General features: G+C 39.0%; 2 protein-coding genes across 3 annotated transcripts in view; one reads left to right on the top strand and one right to left on the bottom strand.

The window, feature by feature from the left end:
- Positions 1–18,183, top strand: part of SVOPL (SVOP like) — a gene marked incomplete at both ends in the record, with an annotated part of 65,121 nt that extends 46,938 nt beyond the window's left edge. The window contains 2 exons of the mRNA XM_080664854.1: positions 2,270–2,387; positions 18,107–18,183. Of these exons, the coding sequence (XP_080520980.1) occupies positions 2,270–2,387; positions 18,107–18,183 (195 nt within the window). The remainder of the gene's footprint in view (positions 1–2,269; positions 2,388–18,106) is intronic.
- Positions 16,542–24,668, bottom strand: part of TRIM24 (tripartite motif containing 24) — a 110,067-nt gene continuing 101,940 nt past the window's right edge. For both annotated transcript variants that reach the window (XM_080664852.1, XM_080664853.1), the window contains exons 17-19: positions 23,639–23,713; positions 20,951–21,100; positions 16,542–20,167 (exon numbers count right to left, since the gene is read on the bottom strand). In XM_080664852.1, coding sequence (XP_080520978.1) covers positions 19,958–20,167; positions 20,951–21,100; positions 23,639–23,713 — 435 coding nt within the window. In that variant the 3' untranslated portion in view covers positions 16,542–19,957. The remainder of the gene's footprint in view (positions 20,168–20,950; positions 21,101–23,638; positions 23,714–24,668) is intronic.

Raw genomic sequence — 24,668 nt, 5'->3', positions numbered from 1 at the left:
TGCAGTCAGATATCCTTAGCACTGTGGAGGCGGGAGAGGCTCCAGCCACCACCGCTGCACTTGCAGCCATCAGCCCAGCTTGTGGCTGAGCGGAGCTCCCCCTGTGGGAGTGCACTGACCACCAGGGGGCAGCTCCAGCATTGAGTGTCTGCCCCCTGGTGGCCAGTGCCCGTCATAGCGATCGGTTGTTCCGCCGTGGGGGTCAATTTGCATATTACCCTTTTATTATATAGGATGTCCTCTTTGTCCCTGGTCTGGGCTTTTAGAAGTAGAGATTACCAGATCTTTTTGATACAGTGAATTTGGAGTAGGGCCTGAAACCTGCATTTTAACAAACTTCCCAGATGATTTTTTAAAGCAGGTATTACTCAGAATTCTCACTTGCAAACAATAGAAATTACTCTGGTTAACTTAGAAAGGAATTCACTGGGAGACTATCCAGTAGCATCCACTGGGCTGCTCAAGTCCTGCCAGGAAGCAGAGCCCTGTGGCCCTCTAGGGAAACCAGGACGACAAAGCAGTTCTCTCTGACCCCAGCTGGTTGAACAGTTTATGAGCTAAACTCGACCAACCCATCAGGGTGCCACACCACCTAGGACTTTGAATCTGGTGCAAAGGATATGAGGTGGGGAGAGTTTAGAGTTCATTTTGTGGGTGGTGAGAATTTTGATGTCCAGTAATAGAAGGGGCAGCAATGGCAGAATTCAGACACATGCCTAACTATTGTATGACTTGGTCATGAGTCAGGCTCCCAGTCTCTTGGTTCCTGCATCTTTTCCTTTTGCTGAGCCCGGTTTCCCTGCCTTATAGATGGACACACACACACTCACTGATACAACTCCTGTTTCAGAAAGATTGTATGTACTTTGAGAAATAAAACCAGAAATGATACATAGGCCAACTACAAAATAATGAGGCTAATATCATGGGTTCTATCTCATGCCAAAGGGATTATTTACTGTTCTGGAAGGCCACAGGCCTCTGCAAAGGACAGACTCTCAAACTGCCTATCTCGGGAGGACCTAAGTGGTGGTAAGAGCACTGAGCTGTGTTAGGAGTCCGTATGTGACTTTGGACAAGTGGTCACTTAGCTCTGACTCTTGGCTCATCTGTAATGCAAGGAGTTTGGACTAGACCAGTGGTCGGCAAACTCATTAGTCAACAGAGCCAAATATCAACAGTACAATGATTGAAATTTCTTTTGAGAGCCAAATTTTTTAAACTTCTTCTAGCGCCACTTCTTCAAAATAGACTCGCCCAGGCCGTGGTATTTTGTGGAAGAGCCACACTCGAGGGGCCAAAGAGCCGCATGTGGCTCGCGAGCCGCAGTTTGCCGACCATGGGACTAGACCATAGTTTCTAGGCCTCTCCAAAGTACAGTTTTCTGTGACACCAGAGCCTTGCTGCTCCTGAATGGCTTCAGGTCATTTTTGTGAGAGTAGTTGACAACTGCCAGGTGCCTGGCTGTTTACTAACTTGGGGGCACAGTCCTGCAGAAACTGCCATGTGAGATGGAGTGTATGAACTCGCTCGCCATTACCAGAGTGAGAGGATCCAGGCCAAAGAATGTATGTAGGGGTCCTCAAACTTTTTAAACAGGGGCCCAGTTCACTGTCCCTCAGACCATTGGAGGGCCGGACTATAGTTAAAAAAAAACTATGAACAAATTCCTATGCGCACTGTGGGCCCGGCTGCTAAGCAGGACAGGCAGCGGCACCCGGCGGGCCGGATAAATGTCCTCGGCGGGCCGCATGTGGCCTGCGGGCCGTAGTTTGAGGATGCCTGAGACAGAAATCCATTCTTACTGTGGGAAAATGGTCACCATATGGTTTTGTCACACATGCAGTGAAGCATAATGGACAAGATAACATTATGTTTTCAGAGAGACCCTGAGATTATCTTCTAAAAAAAACACAAAACTTTCTCCTGATTCATCCTGTCAGAATTAAAGAGGGAAAATGGATGTTTGGCAGAGGGGGTCACGGAATGGACGAGAGGGTTAGAAGTTAAGCAAGCTGCATTGGTATGCGAGAGGGGGTGGGATCCTGGTTTGCTCTGGAAATGCCTGAAGGGTGGGTGCAGAGGCAAGTCTAAGCTGGCCAATGCATATTGCCAGTCCCAGTTCATGGAGGAATCCCACAAAAGCACAACACAGAATGGCTATAAAGGATCTTCATTTATGTTTGGTGAATCCTTTCCCCTTTGACGGAAGGATCAGTTTAGAAGTGCCTGGGGCACAATAAATTAAGTCATTCTTTGTGACTTGCAGGTTCTGATGAGCGCATCGTTGCTGGGGGCCCTGTGTCTTTTCTCTTCCGTCTGTGTTGTGTGTGCCATTTCAGCATTTACCCTCCCCATTGAGACCAAAGGTCGGGCCCTACAGGTAAGTGATTCAGGGATCTAAAAACCCTCAATCCCCACTTTTAGAACAAAGAAATGAACTTGGAGTATGAAATCCTTTTAAGCAGACATGTTTATTCATAGGCTAACACTGATATTTGTTTAGTGTGTCCAAAAAAAAAAATGGGTATCCATTTTCCCCACATGTAACTTTGAGCAGCACTAAAGTTAAACTGATTATCCACCTCAAACCTGCTTTCGGTAAAAGTTATAGCTTGATCCAGGGACCATGGTGAATGATAGTTGAGGCCTCAGCATTCTACCCTTCCCACTTTTCCACCTAGATGTAAGCAATGCTGCAGAACTGAAGGCGGCCCAAAGAGCAGAAATAGCTGTTTGTGTTGCCCTTAGAATGACGGTGTTGACATACTAGTCTAGCTACCTTTCCCCTAGTACTATTGGCCACCATTGGTAAGAGTCGAAAGCTTCAGCTGCGCCAGTTGCACTTGTCAGTAGACACTGACTGCTTACTGTATTTCACAAAGTACATAGAACACGATGCACCTAAGTGTAAGGTATGCTCCATGGGCCAAGTTGTAGAGGACAGGGCCTCTCCTATCCCTGTGCCCTTATCAAAGTATATGTGGTGGCACTGATGTTCTCCTGCTGTAAACATGAAGCTTATTGCTGGATGCAAGGGTGTGCATGTGCATATGTGCATGGAGGCAAGTGGGGGGCAGTTGTATTTGATCTTGAACTGCTGCCCCTAAATGAGGCTGTTCAGTTATGATACTTCTCTGGCTGAATGTGACTTGTTCTCTCCCGTGTCCTATTCATGGTATACCACACACACATTAATATTGGCACTGATGCATTTTGTTGTCTGAGTAGATATAAGGAAGGCACTTTTGAGTAAAGTAAAAAAACACACCACTCTTGTATGATTTGTTTCTATGTATTAGGCTGTTACCCAAGCTGGGCATTCTAGTTACACCTGTGTGGGCTGCGTGCATTGTCTTGTTATAGTTGAGCTTTGATTATTGTTGGCATCATTGGGAGGAATTGATCCCTAGGCCAATTGGCTGTGAGGATCACCTGTGACCGCAGTGGGAGAGCTATGGATCAGGACTTGCTTTAGTGGGCTTTGGTGCTGACTCTGCCCCTTGAGTGTGTCACTTGTGGATGTGGCAGAGTTGTAATCTGGAACGGCCTGAAGCTGTCCACTCAGTGCACTGGCTCTGGGGGCCTCCTGGGAGGTGCAAAGTCAGCCACTGCCTATGCCCAGGCGGCCAAATTGTGAAGCAAGACAGGCTACTGCTAGTGCCAGGCCTGTGGCCACTTGAGAGGCATGTGGTACACTGAGTCCAGCCGCTACTTGTTTAAGAGATTTTAGGAGAGTCTGAAGCCTGAGCCAGGACAGGCCATTCATTTGGAATAGCAGCTGCAAATAGCTTGGGTTAGGCGGGGTTTCAGGGAATGACCAGAGTGATCTGAACAGTGTGAGCCATGATACGAAGACAGATATGGCATCTGCCAGTGAGCTCAGTGATGGGGGAGATCTCAGCATATGAATAATGACCCCTGCAAGCAACTTTGCCTGGGAGAAAGTTGCCCCTGAGTTATTGCTCCAATGTCAGACAATCCAGTTTCTCCTCATATGACCCTGGATCCCCCACAAGCCACTGCTCCAGCACTGGAGCTCAGAGGGAGTGAATCCAAACAAGTCAATGTGTAAGCCCTTTAAGAGAAAGTGCCTGGTCTCCAGCAGCCTCCATGTCACTCGGCCACAATCCCTGCTGGTTTTTCAGCTCCCAAAACCGGGGACTTCTCTTCACAGGAGGCCTCTGCAGCCAAGATAACCCTCCCAATTAACGCCACATGTGGGTGCAGGGCCAGCCTGTCCCAGGCCCATGCCCCCACCCCTCCTATCAGTCTCAATGTGTTTTCTTCTCTAGTTGTAGGACTTCCATTCAGCCAGATTTTAGGTGATGATGATAGTTTTTCTGTATTTTAGTTGTAATTTTGATGTGGTTGTGGAAGGCAGTTAATTCTATGTTTAACTACACTCCATCTTGGTTCTCCAGTTTGTAAAAATTTTCAACAGTGTGTGTATCTCAGTCTTGTGAGCATTTAACATTAGAAATGTTTAAACATGCTAACAAAATTTAACTTCCAACAGTTTGACTGGATGAATCCTCCTGGTTAATAGTAATTCCACTTTAGAATTATTCATTTTGATGAGCCTGGTAAGCTGGAAAAAAACTCTTGAAAGCGGGTATTTATAATGTGACTTTTTTCTGAATGGTGACTGAACTGTATATAGCAACCATTCCATTTTCAGGTACACAAAGGTAAATTCCTTTTAATTTTAATAAAAAAGGCTTCTATTACTAGTTCCTAGTGCCAGACAGCTGAGTATGAATGGGAGAAGACTTTAAATGTATTGATCTATTAAATAACTTATTTTTCTAGCAAATTAAATGAAGACCCGAAAACCTGTGTCTACCAAAGAAGAAAAATGCATTTTATCTTCACAGAGTTGTGGTACATTTTGAACAACCTGTTTTTATTTCTGTATGCTACTTGGTAATTAAGAAACAGATTTTGATTATTTTTTAAAAGTAAGGCACACAAGAATAAGGTAGGTTAACTGCATATCGATCTCTTCCCCAAGAGCCAAAACACCTATTACTTGTATGAAGTATACTTGAAAATTGAAAAGGTATGTCTGATAGGGGGAAGGTGGCTTTTCTTCCTTGACATCAAGTCCCAACTTTTAGGTGAATAATTCTCAACATATATACTAAGATAAGAACTTGGAATGGTATCATTAAAACTTTCAAAATAGTCAAATTTACAATATAAATTAGCATATTTATTAAAATTGTGACCTCGTTTATTAATGAAAATTGATTATTCATAAACAATATACTTTAGTATGAGCCTTGAGAAACAATTTTCTCCATTTTTTTTCTATTCTCAATTTATTGGGGAATCTCATTCCCATGTAATAAAACAAGAGTGCAGCAAGCTTACCCACACCATGCAACTGTCTGCCCTTTGTTGGAACAGTCGCTGCATGATCTCATACATGCCACACGCTACTAGGTTAGATATGCTGTGAAAAGGAAGCACCTACGGTTTTCACTTCATATTTCGTCTTTTATTACTGTTGAACTTATTGTGAAGTCCTCGGAAATTTGGCTCCCAAGGCTTGGCTCACCTACTCACCCCCATTCTGCCCTAGGAAGACTTGCTGCAACCACACTTGTGTCCCTGCCCTAGCAAACTGCATATATGAGAGATTTATACCCCTGCTTCAGTAGGAGTGCAAGTCATTCCTATTTAACCACAGGCACAGATGGCTTTAAGCAAGGAAGCCTTTTCTGTAAAGGGTTAGACAGTAAATATTTTAGGCTTGGTGCACTACATATGATCTGTTGTTTTCTCCAAGCCTTTAAAAATGTGAAAAACAGTGTTAGCTCTGAGGCTGTGTAAAAGTAGACCATAGGTTGAATTTTGTTGAAATAAATTTCTAGGCCCAAATGAAGACTACTCCTGCCTGGGGTACCACATCAGCAAACCAAACCTTGAATAAATTTTGTGTCCCTATAAATGCTCTGCTTGACCAGAAATATATTGTAACTAGCCACCCAACTCCGGGCTCTATACTTTCCTGTTCCTTATTCTTTATCCTTTAAAAGATTCCTGCCTTCTGCCCGTCCTTAGGACCCCCTGAAACTGTAGGCTTCAGCAAGTGTTAAATAAAGTTTGTTTGAAACACCTAAATTGTCTTCTTTAATAATTTTAAACAGTTTTTGGTGACAAGGATGAATGTTGACTGCTAACGGCTTGCAGGACAAGACACACAGGCTAGGAGCCCACTGAACCTTTTGAGTTCACTGTTCCTCTCGTCAAAGCCGAGGGCCGTTGGTAAGTCACTCTTGGATTTGAGCTCCACTCCCTTGTGTGTAGCTCTCCAATCTAAACACGTTATTTAAAAAAACTATTGTTCCCGGCAAGGGTCCAGGACAGTTAGAGTGGGAGTCTGCAGTAAGTGGCAGCTGTTAGGAAACTCAAAGCCTTGAGGAAAGTCCACAGCATAAACTACTAGGAGACTTGGGGAACTAAATTAAGATTGTTTTAACCAATGGCACAACAAAATCTAAGTAGGCGTACACCAGACAATTAAAAGGCATTCGGGCGTCTGACACTATAAAGAAAGCTTCTCAGGAAAGGAATAGTAAATCTATTGCTAATAGGAATCTCAGAGGCCAAAGATGAAAAATGGTGGGCACAGGTCAAACACTTGTAAGATGTTAGAGTACTTGCCACTAAATCTAAGCCTTCTGTGCTAGGATAAGTTGGTCATGGAATACATTAGATTGAAATTAGTTCACCTGCTAACCTCAAGAAAAATTCCATGCAATGAGGTACACTGTAAACCACCACACAATCCCCAACCCAGTGGCACATCCCTCTTAGATATTCAAGATATTCATTTGGCTTCGAGGTGGGGAGCCATTTTTCTGCTAAGGGCCATCTGGATATTTATAACATCATTTGAGGACCATCCAAAATTATCAACTGTAGATTTCTACAAAAATGGCAAACTCTTACTGCAACAACCTAACATTACAATGACCATTATGGCGAATGTTCTAGTTCGGTAAGATCATTTCCTTACGAAGTGCACATGAAAGTAAGGGTTTCCAGATCAACAATCAGAATGGAATGCCTATTTTAGTTGGTATGCAGAAGAATCCCCCACAAAGGATTCAAAATTCCAAAAGGCTAAATGAAAAATTAGACGTCAGACATGCCCTGGCTGGTATGGCTCAGTGGATGGAGTGTCAGCCTGTGGACTGAAAGGTCCCGGGCTTGGTCCCCAGTGGGGGGGGGGGGGGGAGGGGTGGGCGTGGGCATGCCAGAGGCAGTTGGTCAGTGGTTCCCTCTCCCTTCCTCTCTGAAACCAGTAATAATAAAAAAATAAATAAAAAAAAAACACACAAGACTGATGTAACTCCTCCTACTCCCCTCTATCCTCACATTCCACTAATACTCTAACCCAGTGGTCGGCAAACTCATTCGTCAACAGAGCGGCAAACCGTGGCTTGCGAGCAGCATGTGGCTCGCGAGCCACAGTTTGCCGACCACTGCTCTAACCAAATCATCTCTTCACTCTGAAGAGGACCACAAGGTAATAAAAGCCTACCAAATTAGTGGCCCTGCAACACCCCCAAAACCATCATCAAAATACTGGCCCTAAAATCAGTGTCTCATTTGCAATCAGCTGGGACACTGGAAGAAAGTGTGTCCTTGAAGATTCTGTCAAATCCTTCTCTACCAACTTCAACAGTCTTATATCAACTCTCAAAGGCGGACCCCCATCTCTTTCCCCCAAACTGATGTGACTCCCTTAAACAGCAAGGTAAAACTAAAAGGAAAACCTTGCCAAATTCTGGGTGTTATCAGAGCTATACCCTCTACTTTAAACTCTACTCACTAAGGAACCTGCAAATGGGATGCTGGGGAAATTAGCAGAATCTGGTGAAGAGTGAGAATTCTTACCAAAGTCAGCTCTCCTGGTCAAGAGAGGAAACATAAGATAAAACCCAAATGGATATTAAAAGTTGTAGAATGTGGAAGAGAAATTTTTCTGTGACCAAGTTGGCTAAGACTAGAATGGATTCAAGCTTTTAAAAAATTAGTTTTAATATCAAAAGTACACTGGTGCAAAAAGAAAAAGAAAAACAGCCCTGACCAGCGTAGTTCAGGGGTTGGAATGTCGGCCCAAGCACCAGAGGGTCGTGGGTTTGATTCCCTCTTACGGGAACATACCTTGTTTGCAGGTTTGATCCTGGGCCCTGGTCAGGAGGCAACGGAGCAATGTGTGTCTCTCACATATATGTTTCTCTCTCCCCTTCACCCCTTTCCACTCCAAAAAAAAAATCAATGGAAAAATATCCTCCGCCGGATTAAAAACAATTTAAAAAAGCACACTGGTGCAAAATTAGAATATTTTTTATGTTAAAAGGACAATTTTCTTAGTCTATTGTTCTGATCTTAAGAAACTGCAGATAAAGTTTTTTTTCTAGCTTTTAAGAAATCGGCCTGGAAAGCAAAGGTTTTTATCAAAATTAACTTAAAGCTCCCCCAAATCAAATTCTAAAGCCTTTTTGACTTTGAACTAACTTGAGACGTTCCAGGAAGGGTTAGGGGTGCTGATCCCCTTTCCCCCCGCTCCACTGTGCAGTTGAAAATCCATGTATAACTTTTGACTCCCCCAAAACTTAGTAGCCTACTATTGACCAGAAGCCTTACCAATAACAAGTTAACATAGATTTCATGTTATAAAAAGTATATGAATTATATACTATATTTTTTTAAAATGTAAGCTAGAGAAAGGAATATGTTAAGAAAATCTTAAGGAAAATACATTTACAGTATTTATTGAAAAAAATCTGTATAAGTGGATTCACACAGTTCAAACCCATGTTGTTCAAAGGTCAACTGTAAAAGAGAAATGTTAAACCAATTAAGCTTATTTGATATGTTAAATAACTTAGGTTATATTTGTATGGGTATAAGTTAAGTGGTTTCAGAAAATGTATAAAATTCCTAAAAACCAGGCATATCCTGGTATTTCGTTACATCACAGAAATAACCATTTCCTTGTCATGTCAATTATATAGCCTTTTGTCAGTTACAGACAGTTATTGTTTTACTCTGATCCTTTTGCAAAAGTTAAATTCATGGAAAAGATCCTACGTACTCTTGACTACTGACATCACTGCCAAATTTCAAGGTGTCAAATTTTAGATGCATATTTCATAACTGAAGAAGGCTCTACCCGACTTCTGGTACTTTGTAAACAATATATAGACCTCAAAATCAAATTGACTAGGAAGAGAAGTAGCCAACATCGAGGTAGACTGCTGCTTCCCAGGAGGATCAAGAACAATTTCTCCATTCCCTCTTTGACCATCCATTCCCTAACTTTTACACCATAAAGGTATTTATAATTCTTCTGTCAACCTTTTACTTCCCTTAACCTAGGAAGATGCCTTTGTTCACACACATCAGGCCATTACAAAGGAGGGTAATCCAACCTCCAACACACACTTCTCTAATATCTAATGCCTCAGTTTCTCTAAAACAAGCTTGCAGAATAATTCTGGGGAAGCAGAGTTACACGAAATACACAAAGAAGACTACTGGCTTAAAAAAGTATCCTCCTCTTTGGAATCATTTCTTGACTTGATTCTAGTTGGTTTGGGATATGGGAACCTTGGCTCAGGAGCACACTCCAAACTGTGGGTATTAATAATGGTTGCTACTGTGTTCTCTCAAAAGTTTTAGAGTCATACTAGTACATTAAAAATAAACACAAACCTTTTGAATAGTCGAGAGGATGGCCAAAGGGAGTGGAGGCTGTTGAAATACATTTCTAGGCCCAAGGTTGTGTCCCTGGAAAGTCTTTGCTTGACCAGAAATGCACTATAACCAGCAAGCCAGTTCCAAATTGCCAAGCCAATCTAGGCCTCCAATTTCTTCTTTGTTGCTTATTTTTCATTCTATAAAAGCTTCCTACATTCTGCCCCATGTTGCAGTTCTCTGGACCCTTGGGAATGTAGATTGCCTGCTTTACTGTTAAAAGTTTGTTAAATAAAGCCTCAACAATCTTAAGAAAGAAGAACAAAATTGGCGGGATCATAATACCGGATACCAAGTTTACTACAAAGTCACTGTTATCAAAACAGTCTGGGAGAAACCAAGATGGCGGCATAGGTAAACACCTAAACTGCTGCCTCGCACAACAATTTCAAAACTACAACTAAAAGACAGAACGGACACCATCCAGAACCACAGGAAAGCTGGCTGAGTGAAAATTCTACAACTAGAAGGAAAGAGAAAAGCTCAGAGAATTGGAGGTACGGCAAAGGGTCTTTGTGCGCACAGAGAGGAAGGGCGGCTGAGAGCCTGGCTGACTTTCTCTGGCGGAAGGGGGAAGGAAGCCCCCGACCGCACTGAACCCCAGTTCTGACTGCACTGAACCCCAGTTCCGGGCGAGCCCCTGGGGACCGACGCTCTTGTGGGGGGAATCTGGACTCTCGGGTAGAGACTCGGGAGCTGGGGAAGGCAGAAGTCTGAAGGCGCGCTCGTGCCAGTGCGCACAAAGGCTGCGGAGGTTGCCACAGGCTTTCCCTAGTAGAAGGGAGTCGGAGGCTCCTGACCGCACTGGGCCCCAGTTCAGGGCCCCCTGGGGACCCACGCTCTTGTGGGGGGAGTCTGGACTCTCGGGCGGAGACTTGGGAGCCGGGGAAAGGCTGCCGGGAAGCCAAGACTGTCTGCTCCGCCCTGAGACTCCACCCCATCCAAGCCGAGCACAGAGACTATTGCAATTTGGCAAGTCTAATCCTATAAGGCTGTCTCCAGCACCAAACTTCTCCCAGCATAGACACAGCTGATCCTTACAGCCAACTGGCCTGGAGGTCAATTCCTCTCAGTGATACCAACAACAATCAAGACTTAACTACAACAAGGCTGTACACAGTCCACAAAGGGGTGCACCAAGAGTGTCCACCTCAGGTTAACTGGGGAGGCCGACCCACTGGGCCATATAGGAAACCTAGCACACAAATTTACCCTACCAACTCAGGGAAGCAGTGAAAATGCGGCGTCAAAGAATCAGATCACAAACGAAAGAAATGGAGGAAAACAAACGACTGGATATAGAATTCAAAACCACGGTTATAAGGCTGTTCAAGAATATCCTAGAAAAGGCCGATAAATATAATGAGACCCTCGAAGATATGAAAAAGGACCAACTAGAAATTAAACATACACTGACTGAAATAAAAAATATTATACAGAGACCCAAAAACAGACTAGAGGAACACAAGAATCAAGTCAAAGAATTGAAATACAAAGAAGCAAAAAACACTCAACCGAAAAAGCAAAAAGCAAAAAGCAAAAAAAAAATCCAAAAAGTTGAAGATAGTGTAAGACGACTCTGGGACAACTTCAAGCGTACCAACATCAGAATTATGGGGGTGCCAGAAGAAGAGAGAGAGCAAGATACTGAAAACCTATTTGAAGAAATAATGACCGAAAACTTCCCCCACCTGGTGAAAGAAATAGACTTACAAGTCCAGGAAGCGCACAGAACCCCAAACAAGAGGAATCCAAAGAGGACCACACCAAGACACATCATAATTAAAATGCCAAAAGCAAAAAACAAAGAGAGAATATTAAAAGCAGCAAGAGAAAAACAGTTAATTACCTACAAGGGAGCACCCATACGACTGTCAGCTGATTTCTCAACAGAAACTATGCAGGCCAGACGGGAGTGGCAAGAAATTTTCAAAGTGATGAACAGCAAGAACCTACAACCAAGATTACTCTACCCAGCAAAGCTATCATTCAGAATTGAAGGGCAGATAAAGAGCTTCACAGATAAGAAAAAGCTAAAGGAGTTCATCACCACCAAACCAGTATTATATGAAATGCTGAAAGGTATTCTTAAAGAAGAGGAAGAAGAAGGAAAAGTAAAGATAAAAATTATGAACAACAAATACATATCAACAAGTGAACCTAAAAATCAAGTGAATTAAAAACCTGAGCAACAGAATAATCTGGTGAATATAATAGAATCAGGGGCATAGAAAGGGAGTGGACTGATAATTCTCAGGGGGAAAGGGGTATGGGGGGGTTCCTGAAGAGACTGGACAAAAATCGTACACCTATGGATGAGGACAGTGGGGGGGAGGTAAGGGCAGAAGGTGGGATGGGAACTGGGTGGAGGGGAGCTACGGTGGGAAAAAGGAGAAACAATTGTAATAATCTAAATAAAGATTTATTAAAATTAAAAAAAAAATAACAGTCTGGTACTGGCACAAGAACAGGCATATCGATCAAGGGAACGGAACAGAGACCCCAGAAATTGACTCAAGCCATTACACTCAATATTTGACAAAGGAGGCAGGAACATACAATGGAGTCAAGACAGTCCTTCAATAAATGGTGTTAGAAATTTGGACAGATACATGCAAAAAAAAAAAAAAAAGAAACTAGACCACCAACTTATACCATACACAAGAATAAACTTACAGCGGATAAAAGACTTAAATGTAAGCTGTGAAACAAAAATCCTAGAATCATAGGCAGCAAAATCTCAGACATCTCTTGTAGCAATATGTTTACAGGTACATTTCCTAGGGCAAAGTAAACTAAGATGAAAATAAAACACATGGGACTACATAAAAATAAAAGGCTTCTGCACAGCAAAAGAAACCAACAAAATGAAAAGGGAGCCCACTGTTTGGGAGAACATATTTGGCAATGATACATCTGATAAAGGGTTAATATCCAAAATATATAAGGAACTCATACAACTTAACAAAAGGAAGACAAATAATCTAAATAAAAAATGGGCAAAGGACATAGACACTTCTCTAAACTGGACATACAGATGGCCCAGAGACCTATGAAAAAATGCTCAGTCACTGATCATCAGAGAGATGCAAATTAAAACAACGAGGTATCGCCTCACATCTGTCAGAATGGTTACCATCAACAAACGGTAACTGCTGGCAAGGATGTGGAGAAAAGGGAACCCTAGTACATACTCTGCTGATGGGAATGCAAACCAATAAAGCCATTATGGAAAACAGTATGGAGTTTCCTCAAAAAATTAAATATAGAACTGCCATTTGACCCAGTGATCCATTCTGAAAACATATAAGAGACCCGAAACACCAATCAGAAAGAATGTACTAGTATGTACCCCTATGTACATAGCAGCCCTATTTATAATAGCTAAGATCTGGAAACAGCCCAAGTGCCCATCAGTAGATGAGTGGATAAAAAAGCTGTGGTACATTTACCCCATGAAATACTATGCAACAGTATACATATAAAAAAAGGATCTCTTACCCTTTGAGACAGCAGGGGGGGACATGGAGGGTATCATGCTAAGTGAAATAGTCAGTCAGAGAAAGACAAGTATCACATGATCTCTAGTCAGATATGGGATCTAAGTAACTGATGAACGGAGTGGATCCAGAGACATGGAAGCATGGAACAGTGTATGGAAATCTCGGAGGGAAGGCAGGGGAGGGTGGGTGAGTGGGAGATAATCAACCAAGGACCTTGTATGCATATATGCATGGCCCATGGACACAGATGAGGTCATGCATATATGGGACGGTGAGGGCCTGGGGCAGGGGCTGGGCTGTAGGGGGTCAATGGGGGGAAAGAGGAGACATATGTAATACTGGCAACAATAAAAGATTTTACTAAAAAAAAAAAAGGTATGTTCATTGCAGCATTATTACAATAGTCAAGATATGTTAACAACTTAAGTGTCTATTGACAATTGGATAAAGAAGATGTGGTCCGTATGTACAATTGAACATCACTCAGTCATAAAAAAACAATAAAATCTTACCAATTGCGACAACATGGATGGACCTAGAAGGTATTATGCTAAGTGAAATGAGTCATACAGAAAAAGACAAATATATGATTTCACTTATATGTAGAATCTTAAAAAAATAAATGAACAAACGAACTCATAGATACAGAGAACAAATTGATGGGTGTCAGACAGAAAGAGGGTTGGTGGAATTGGTGAAAAAAAAAGTAAAGGGATTAAGAAATAGAAATTGCCGCCTTAGCTGGTTTGGCTCAGTGGATAGAGCGCCAGCTTGTGGACCAAAGGGTCCCAGTTTGATTCCAGTCAAGGGTACATGCCCGGGTTGCGGGCTTAATCCCCAGTAGGGGAGGGGATTAATGCAGGAGGCAGCCGATCAATGATTATCTCTCATCATTGATGTTTCTTTTTCTCCCTCTCCCTTCCTCTCTTGTATGCCAACGGTAATTGAAAAAAAAAAAAGTTTTTAATTTCAAAGCTTACAGCAGCCATTTATAATTAAAACCAAAGTCATCCAATGACAAACCTGATGCTCAAGCACCTTCCCAAATTCAGGAACTTATAATAGTTGTGGGGTTATCCAGGCTTAAGGAACTTTGTGATGTTGTCCAGCACTGTCTAGCAACCAGAATTCCTAGAAGACACTTAAATGATCAGAAAACTAATAACATAAGTAAAATAACATAAATCTAATTGAACACTAAATTTGAGAAATCCTTGATAAATGTGTTCATTTTGTTTACATTTCTAGTAGAAATGAAAGTCAATAAATTTCCTATCACCTGTAAATGTTTTGGGATTGATTTCACAGCCTATGAATAAACCAAGACAATACTCGTTGACGTACTGTAAACAGTAATAATATAAGTGGAATCTCTGTACAAGCATATTTTATGTAATACGATAGAGGTTGAATTTGTCTGAATCAAATGACATATAGAGGGGAATTTCTGTAACTCTCTTTAAAAGCAGTCTATACTGGCAAAAACTCCTGTAATATGAATGCCAAAACCTTTATTTTGGACTTTTTGTATGTTGGTCTTTTTTACCATATACTGTCATTAGTTAATGCCTAATACAATCAGATTAGAGAACCAGAATCACTGTCTAAGTGGCATCTGGTGGCCCATTGAATTGTTGTTCCTGTCTTGCCATTCCCCCTCTCCTTTTAAGGACACTTATCTTCTTTGGGGATGTGCCACTTCTCAGATCAGTATATTGCCATTCCAAGTGTGAAAAGTCCTTAACCTGGTTGACCCATGTATTTTATCCCCTCCCCTAAAACAATCAAACCTGGGATTCAGTCATTTTCAATGGAAAGATTCCTGACTGAATTTTCTGGCTCACTTGGGATTAAAGGCATTAGAGAACATAGGCAAAGGATTCATACTCAAGTCTCCTGATACATGGCAGACGACTTTGTGAACAAAAAGGGATGCACAGTAGCCCCCACAAGCTTAGCCAGGACTACAGCTTCCTTAGGAAAAGTCAATCACTTACCTTAAGTGAGCCCTGTTCATTGTTCTTATGCATCTAGGATAACATACCTTTGAAATGTTCAAGTAATTTTCTTTTCCAGACCCCTCTAAGGCACAACCACCTACTCTGGTGACAATGTAACACTTCATTGTTATCTTGTTTCGGCATACCACTTCTATGTGCTGTAAATGTTAATTAACTATCCTGTACCCACCAATGTGAAAGGAAGCATGTTTCTCTCCATTTCTTTTTTTTCTCCAATCCTGGGCATTTCCAGGGTTTGCTTTCTCTTGCCTTTTTAATGTACCACCAACAGATTCCATACAATCTTCCTTACGTTTTCTCCTGATTCTAAATGTATAAAATAAGCTGCAAAACTGCCATCCTCTACAGCATTTTCTGTCTGTTGAGATCTTCCTTTAGGGGATGTCCTCAAATCTTGGCTCAAATTCTTATACAGCTCTCTGTAGATTTGGACATTCTTCTATCAACAACTTTAAAACAGCCTTTCTTCTATAACACATTTGAAAGTGTCAGAAAGATAAAATTTTGCTCAATGTTTAACATAACTTCTAAGAAAGGATATTTCTAGGACTCAAATTAGGACCTACTTATTTTATTTAAAAACTCATTTACAAATCAAATAGAAGGCTGTTCTCATCCCCATTAAAGTAAGACCTATTAAATATCCAATACTAAGTTTTAAAAAGTTATTTCTGTGAATCAAAACTTTCTAACCTTTAAGGTAAAATTAACATAGGTAAATTTTCAAAGTGACTTGTAAAAGTCATTCATACTTTGTATAACATCCTCCTCACCCCCCACCCTGCCTTTTAAAATATATTTTTTATTTATTTCAGAAAGGAAAGGAGAGGGAGAGATGGAAACATCTATGAGAATCATCAATTGGCTGGCTGCCTCCTGTACGCCCCACACTAGGGATCGAGCCCACAACTTGGGCATGTGCCCTGACCGGGAATCAAAGGTGTGACCTCCTAGTTCATAGGTAGATGCTCAACCACTGAGCCAATAGCTCCTTTTTTGGGGGGGGGGGGGGTGGGGTGGGGAAAGTGGCAATCAGCGTTTGAAGATATTTTTCACTCCCTTCATGTGGTGAAATACCTGTGTTAGAATTTTAAATTTTCCTATTATTATGGACTAGTAGCTTGTCCCTATGTATCAATTTTATAGAGGAACACAGAAAGATAGTACAGAAGGAAGACTCAAACTAGTTTAAATTCTACTGAATGACACAGTTTTTCATTAAAAAATCCTTGTTGTGGTAAAATATTCATAGTAAAAATCAATCGATGCTAATTTTTATTAAAATCAAAGCACCAGTTGGCTCTCTAAAATTAAACAAACAAGGGCTATATCTCAGATGTCCTTCACAATAAGCAAAACCTCCATGGAGACAGAAATTGTGATCTGATTGGCTAGCATTATTCTCACTCAGAAACATGAGCCACCAGCGTATGAATTATGACTTAGTAAATTCACACCCAAAATGACAGGGCGATGTGTTTGTAAAAAGACTTCAACTATTAATTTACATGAGGTTATAAAATACTTAAAAAATATGTACATGATTATTTAAAAGGAGGTGCTCTATTTCAATAGTTGAACTCATGGTCATGTCCATAATTTTAATGGCTAATCAGATCACTTGATTTATCTTTCATAACAAGTACAGATAAACAGAAAATGAGTGTATCTTCAGTTTACACCTAAAAATTTTTTGTTCATCACATGAAGCAGCAACTTATTTTTGGGATTCACATTTGAATATGCATTTGACAATGCATTTGTAGATCAGGGCTCAGTGAAAGGAGGAGTTCCTTCTTTCATTCTAGTCTCTCCATGAAACCCAAATTCAAAAGTTTAAGCATTGCAGCATCATAGATGATGACTTCAAAATGCAATTTCATAAATAGAGTAAAGGTCTGTCTACTACTCACCTTTTGGACTTTGGAGTGAAACTTTCTGAAAGCATTCTTATGTTACAACTACACTATTATTTTGTAGTAAAATGTGGAGCCTCTTCTTTAGTTTAGAAAAGAAAGTTAAAACTACCCAGGGCAAGAGGACATTTCCTCTTAGCATTTTCCAATTTCCTACCTCTCCATTCAGAAAAGGTAGGCAGGACCTGTTAATTCAAAGGACAAAATGATTGCATTGCCAGATGCTGATGTACAAATACACTTTGAATTTAATATGGTAGGTATATCTCAGTCCATTTATACTTTTTGCCAAGGTCATATAAGTCACTGACTGTGCACTTGGGTCTCCTTATTGCTGGAATGATCAAATGATTGGCATCTGAGAAAGCTGTTGATGAGTTGGAATTGAGTAAATCCTAGCTCCTATATGCTTTACTTTTTCATAAGCCCCCATTAAAGGTGTGATCATGTATTGAGGGTCTTGCAGCTATGATACTGGGCTCTTGTTTCCAAATCCGGAAGGATATCTCCTGGAGTTTTTGAATCAGAGATAAACACTGGAGTGTTTTTCTGTTAGGCCAAGGTTGCTTGAATTGCACTAAACTTTTGGGAGGATGTTCAATAAATGAGCAGGGGGTGTATATAGTTAGGATATCTTACAGCTGTCTATCAGAATTTAAGGACTACTTAGCTGGGATCCACCTGAGTATATAGATGCCTGTTAATAAGATCACAGGACTTTAATCATAAAGACTGTCACTGAAGGCTATTTGGAGAGAAAAACACTTATTTTAAATACTGTTTTAAAAGATTAATATTGGCACTGAATATATCAGTGAAAGTTTTGAGTATGTTAGAAATTCTGGCTCGGATACCTTTAGAAAATATTATATATATATTTTCTGTTTAGTGCAACTTCCCTTTGTGATCCTTCTCAAAATTTATCTTTATTGTCCTGTTTCAACTCTGGAGACAAATATGGAATAACAAACTGTCAGAAGAACAATATTTTAAGATACCAACATTAAACTTACTACTAAAAGCTCAACAGCTGATGTGAAATAAAATAAGACAATTAAATGGTATATGTGCGATTATAAAAAATTTTTCAGTCTTTGGAGAGTAAGTGTCAAATGCATATTCAAAACAATATTACCACCACTACCACAATTAACCTGAACACAAATTTGAAAAGATGATTAAGACTTTTTAACCATTAATTCATAATTTACACTCTGGACAAGCATTAAATCTATATAGAAAGTGAGACACTATTGCTAGTAAGTTATTTTCTCATATTTTATCTTTATCAATGTCTGAAAACCCAATCAATTAGCCACAGAATATTTTCAAATTGTCCATTTTAAGTAGCAATGCTACATGGATAAAATCAAGTCCTCTAGGTTTAATTCATGGAAGATGATACCTTCCAAAAAGTAACATTCTTTCAAGCCAGCCATATTTTCATTCCATCAGCCTAAAGAGAAAAATGTCCTCAGCCAATTAGTGTTTTATAAATAAAGGTTTACTTTGGCAAACTAAAAATAATTCATATGTAAATATTTTATCAAATGTTAAATTAGCAAGGGGCACTATCTTAATCTAGTTTCCTTCTTTGACACTGACCAATAAAGAATAAATGAATGTCAGTTAAACTAGCTAGGTCTGGCCCATTAAGGAATATGCTTGCCCTCAGAAGACATCTTTTGTATCTCTATTGGAAGGATATAAATGAAATTCAGAATTGAGATCAAAGAATCAATTTGAGGGTCTGGCTCTTAAAAATAGGAAATGGATGCTTCAGAAAAAAATTATAATTCTCTCCGATTTCCTGTTCCCAAATTCCACAATACATTTTCATTCCAAATTATAAAGACAGATAAAAACAACAAAAACTAGTCCCTTTCAGGGTGTATTTTTTTAAATCCTCACATCAACTACTGCACACAACTGTATTTCTTATTTCAGGTGTTCCACTAAAAACCATACTGCAAACAATGAGTCTTCATATAACGATCATCTGCACAGTTAAAACAAGCAACAAAACCACACATAGACATACAGTAAAACCAAATGTGTTCACTTACTTTCTCAGTGGAAGAAGTTCAATTAAGAAATGTATGAAAATGGCCTTGAAAATCTGCTATACCAAACATCTCTACAGACAAGAAAAAATAAATAAAAAACACTTGTTTTCCCATTTTTTCTTTAATACAATTGCCATCTTACATGACTATTAGATGCCTTCTTAATAGTGTCTAATCTAGTTTTTGTTGCACCAGTAGGCATCCTACGATAGAACTCTTATTACCATCCATATTAATTCACTGTGGCCCAGCTGTTCTTAAGGACAGTACACCTAACTCATGGTTGGGCCATAATTAATTAGTAGTGGTATTTTCTAAAAATGGATTAATGCACACATCCAAACCACATTAAAATTTCAACTTAGAATTCATACAAAGTCTATTTCCTTTCTATAGTAGTTATCATTCTAGATTAGTTTTGAAATCCAGAAAGTAGGAACAATGTCTTTATTTTGTTGTTGGTGCTTCTTTCTTCTCTCTCCTTCCCTTTCTTTTTTTCTTACTTTATTAACCGAAGGTTAAAAAAATGGGTTAAGAAAAGCAAAATCTAGTAAACATCAAAAAATTATAGATCAGCATTGTCACAAACTCTTCTTTGTAATGATGTTAAATTATTTACAAAATAATTTCTGGAAAAAAAAAATCTAAAAACCAGCACACGCCAATGGTGCTGTTTATTTAAGCAACTGGCGATCCTCTATGCTTTTGAGGCGTTTCTTCCGGGGCTGTACAAAGTCATCATCTGAGTCATCACTAAATTTATTATCTTCTGATTCATTCCTGAATTCAAGTTTAGGAAACCGTTTTTCTGGATAAAGGTTCTTTAGAAGTTCTTCAAAATAGCTTTCAAGCTTTATACCAGCACTGGCTACTTCTGAATCAGGCTGTTGGGTAAAAATAAAAATATAAATTAAAGTACAGACACCAACATTTAGACAGCCAAAAGTAGTAAATTTCTCACATTTTTGTTCCATTTTAACTTGAAATTAGGAATACCAGTGGATTATTTTGGAAAAATATTTATACAATGTCATTGATATAAAGTAAATAATAGTCTGGGGCTAAACAAAGTGTAGAGAAGGTCACATAAAAGGTAAACAAAAGGCTTTGACTCATCGGGCTTATTCTATAAGGGCATGGCAGTTGCAGGACTAGATTCCCAAACAGAAATAAAGATGCCATAATCACAGTATTATGTAACAGGTATTTTCAGAACATATAAAATGTGGAACTCTGGAATGAGTAACCAATACATAGAACAAGACTCTAAGTCTAACAGCTATTTGGATAAATTGACAGATGAGAAAATATTAAAATTAGAGCTATTAAGACCACATCTTTAATATTTCAAGATCAATATAAAAAAAACCCATTTAAGTATGGAAGTGCTATATTCTAAGAAATAAAGTTAAGAATGACAAAGAATGCTTCTAGGTTAGATAAAAATATTTTCTAAAGTGTTTTCAGTTGTCAGCTAGAATTTGCATTTCCACTCAACATATAATAAACATTGGAATATAAATATGGATAAAATCATTCTCTGAGAGACTCGAACATTTGGAAATTTATGCTAACATAAATCGATTATCTTAATATCTTTCTTTGCTGATGTTTGGTTTAACCTTGCTTTCAATATTACTATTAGTCTCCCCTCCCTTCCACCTCACCTCGTTGAATTCAGCACAGTTTTGAAAGATTAATCTAAAGTCAGCTACAAAATCCTCAGGCTTTGTATACATGTAATACTCTTCTTGTAATCTTTTCTTGATAGTCGACAAGTCCATTGGATTTTTAATTATTTTGTAATAATCAGGCACCTTTCAAAATAAGAGAGATACTATAATGTAAATTCTACCTCGTCCTAAATAAACTCTACAAGTAGTAGCATAAAATTCAAATTGTACTATTTTGTCATTGCTAAGAAAACCTATGCAGCATGTGCCTACAGCCTTCCACACAGTGGAAAATGCTTTGTATCACTTTTTTCAAAAAATTTCAACAATTATTTATTTATTGTTAATCCTCTCCCCAAGGTATTCCCCCTCCCAAGAGAGTGGAAGGGAGAGGGAGAGACAGAGAGAGAAACATCTATGTGAGAGAGACACATCTATTGGTTGCATCCCACAAGTGCCCTGACCTAGGGCCAGGGATTGAGCCTGCAACCGAGGTACGTGCCTTTGACTGGAATTGAATCTGGCACCCTTTGGTCCATGGACCAATGCTCTAATCGCTGAGAAAACCAGATAGAGCTTCACCAATTATTTTTTTAATTAAAAAAATCACCTTTCCTTCCTAAACCTCCTTCTCTATGCTCCTTCTTCATTATTAAACAAAAAGCAATTACTAGCCCTAGAGCAAGCATGTCAAACTCAAAGGCTAACATGGGCCAAATAAACAAGGTTTAAGTTTATGTGGGCTACAAAAAAAACAAAAGCTTCAATTTTCATAGAAACGTAGGTTTATTTCGATACAGACATGCTGAATACAAAGGGCTGAAACAAATGAGTGATCGCTAACATAAAATAATAGAACATTTTAATAAAAATTAATATTTTTTCTTGAACATTAACTTACCAGACACTGAATAACTGCACAATAAGCGTAACACAAATAAACCTATTTTTCTTGTTCTCCGAAAGCAAAATATTTCCTGTTGTGCACACCAAACAAGTCAGTACAAGACTAATGACGTGGCAATCGGCTGCTAAAATATTCGCTACTAGTGTTAGTGGAGAGAAATGGTGCACCTGCACGTAAGCTGTGTAAGAGAAATGACTGTAACACGATTATAGTAATCATTAGTGAACATTGTAGTTCGTTATTAATAATTATGTATCACAGGATATTATAAAAATTAAGTTATGAAATTTTTATTAAAACGTTTCTTATATATTGTTATATTGGCTGGGCTGCAAAAATATTTGTTGTGGGCCGCATGCAGCCCTTGGGCCTCGAGTTTGATATGCTTGCCCATCAGCCTGCAGACTAAAGGGTCCCGGATTCAATTCTGGTCAAGGGCCCGTACCTTAGTTGTAGGCTTGATCCCTGGCCCTGGTTGGGGTGTGTGCAGGAGGCAACCAATCAATGTGTCTCTCTCATATTGATGTTTCTCCTCCCCACCCCCCGCCCCCGCTCCCTTCCATTCTTTCTAAAAATCAAAGGAAAAATATCCTCGGGTGAGGATTTACAACAAAAAATAAAATAAATAAAATAAAAAAGCAGTATTTCTAAATCCACTATAATTTTAAAAAAACACACACATACAGAAAAATGCAATGACTTGAAATGTTTTTGCTGCACGTGTCATAACAAATGGGGTTTGAACCTCAGCTCTGCTACTCAGTAGCATGCTCCTGGGTTAAGTTACTTACTTCACTGAACCTTATATATCAAATAGGGATAATCCTATCAACTTCACAGCTTTTGAAAGCGCTAAATGAGATGATATATATAAAGCAAAAGGGGGCTATTTTGTACTGCTGTTGTTATTAATACCAATGTAACTGAAACCAAGATCATAAAAACCACCAAGTTCTAAGTTCAATTTTTAAATGGATTAAGTTTTTACTGGTCACAATCCCTTCCCCGCTGGCGCCCCCGCCCCTTTTTTTGCCTGCCTCTTTTGATCACAAAAGGTCCCTAAAAATATTTATTTCCCTCCTATCTCAACTTCTCAAAACCTGTTCTCGAGAGAAGTTCACTGTTTATCTGCTGAATATATTTACTAAGCTAGTTTTCTTTTCTAGTCTTATATTAAATTTTTAAACATTATCAAACTGTAGAATATTAACATTTTAAAGGAATTTTGGACATCAGAGAATAGAACATATTTTTAGTAGTACTTTTAGCACTTTAAGATTATGCATTAAAGTCTCATCAAACTTTCAATATGAACCTTTCTGAAGTCAATTTGTTAACACACATGCAATGCGCATGCACACCTTCTATTGTTAAAGTCTACTTAATCTCTGAAGTATGCACATATACATCAAAATATGAACAGAGAATTTGGGGGGTATTTATCTCAAATGGAAAGTTTTCCCCTTAACAGTTAAGGAGATATATACCTAAATCTCCTAAGAGGCAAGTGATGGAAATCATTACAGAGAAAAGTAGGTAAAATATATGAGATGAGGTGTAAGAATGTATGAGAAATGAATAGATGTTTTGGGCCAATTATATTAACATTAAAATACATTTAAGATCAAAGCTTTCAGTATGTATCAATAAACTTTAAGATTAGATTAGACATAAGAAATTACTAAAAAATGGTACAGAAACTAGATGATCATAAATCAGGTTGCAGAAAAATCATTCCATGGTGTAAAAATGGACAAAATGACATTAATACTTACAGTTAGAGGAACTGGGTCTTGAAAAGCCAGGCTCATTTCATGGCAATAAAGAAATAAAAGTAGGCGTTCACACTTCTAAGCAAAAAATAAAAAATAAAATGAAGTCACAGCTTATTTTTTATAACAATGTCATATATATCAAAGTACCAGAATAAAAATTAAAACCAGATGAATACAAGAAAAATATTGATACTTAAGAGTTTTTATCTCCTTCCCATTTAATGAACTACTGTTTGATAGCTTGGAGTTTATGTGATATATGAGAGCAGTCCTTTGTAATTATAGGAACAAACACATTATCACTAGAAACCCATTTGAAGCTCTTAAAAATAAATTTCCACTTATTTCTCCAATTTGTATTAAATTATTAGTAGAGAATAAAAGAAGAGATCTAAAGGTGGAGTCCTTTCCTGGTGTGTACAATCCTAAGGCCCTAAGGCAGATGGTGCTATTATGCACTCTGCTACTTCTCTGCTTATGGGCTTATACAAACGCTGAAGCACTGTAGTGCGTGTCTGGCCTCCCTCTTGCATGACAACTTTATACTCTTTGTTCTACTTAATAATTGAGCAAAGGAGCTTCTTTAATAATACAGAGTGTTGATTTAGTAGGTTTAAATGTTAATTACAGTTAAATATTTTAGCTGGCTTTAAGGTATAAACCTAGTACCATGGGTGAAATAATGGAAATAGAAAAACTCATCTCTCAAAAAATTCTGAGGAAGAAAACCTATCTATAGTAGCAATAAAACAGAAACTTACTAAAGGTAGACCAAATTTAACAGTGCAGGCCACATAAAGGACACACATTCTACCTTGTTCAAGTACAGTATTTTTCAAGTACAGTATTGTACTATATGTAGTACTATGATTTTTTTATCTAAAAAAAGTTAGTCTGCCTCTAAGTATATTTAAAATCCCTATACTTTTGTGGAAATAAATACTAAAGAAAAAAGAAGTTAATGTGAAAAGCACACCTGCATTACAATAATGCATCTAACCAAAAAACAAAACAAAACTGTTTAACAGTC

The sequence above is a fragment of the Plecotus auritus genome (assembly GCF_963455305.1).
Source record: "Plecotus auritus genome assembly, chromosome: 4".
NCBI classification, from domain to species: Eukaryota; Metazoa; Chordata; class Mammalia; order Chiroptera; family Vespertilionidae; genus Plecotus; species Plecotus auritus.
Note: the sequence above shows the minus strand (reverse complement) of the source record. Positions and strands in the feature narration are given on the sequence as shown.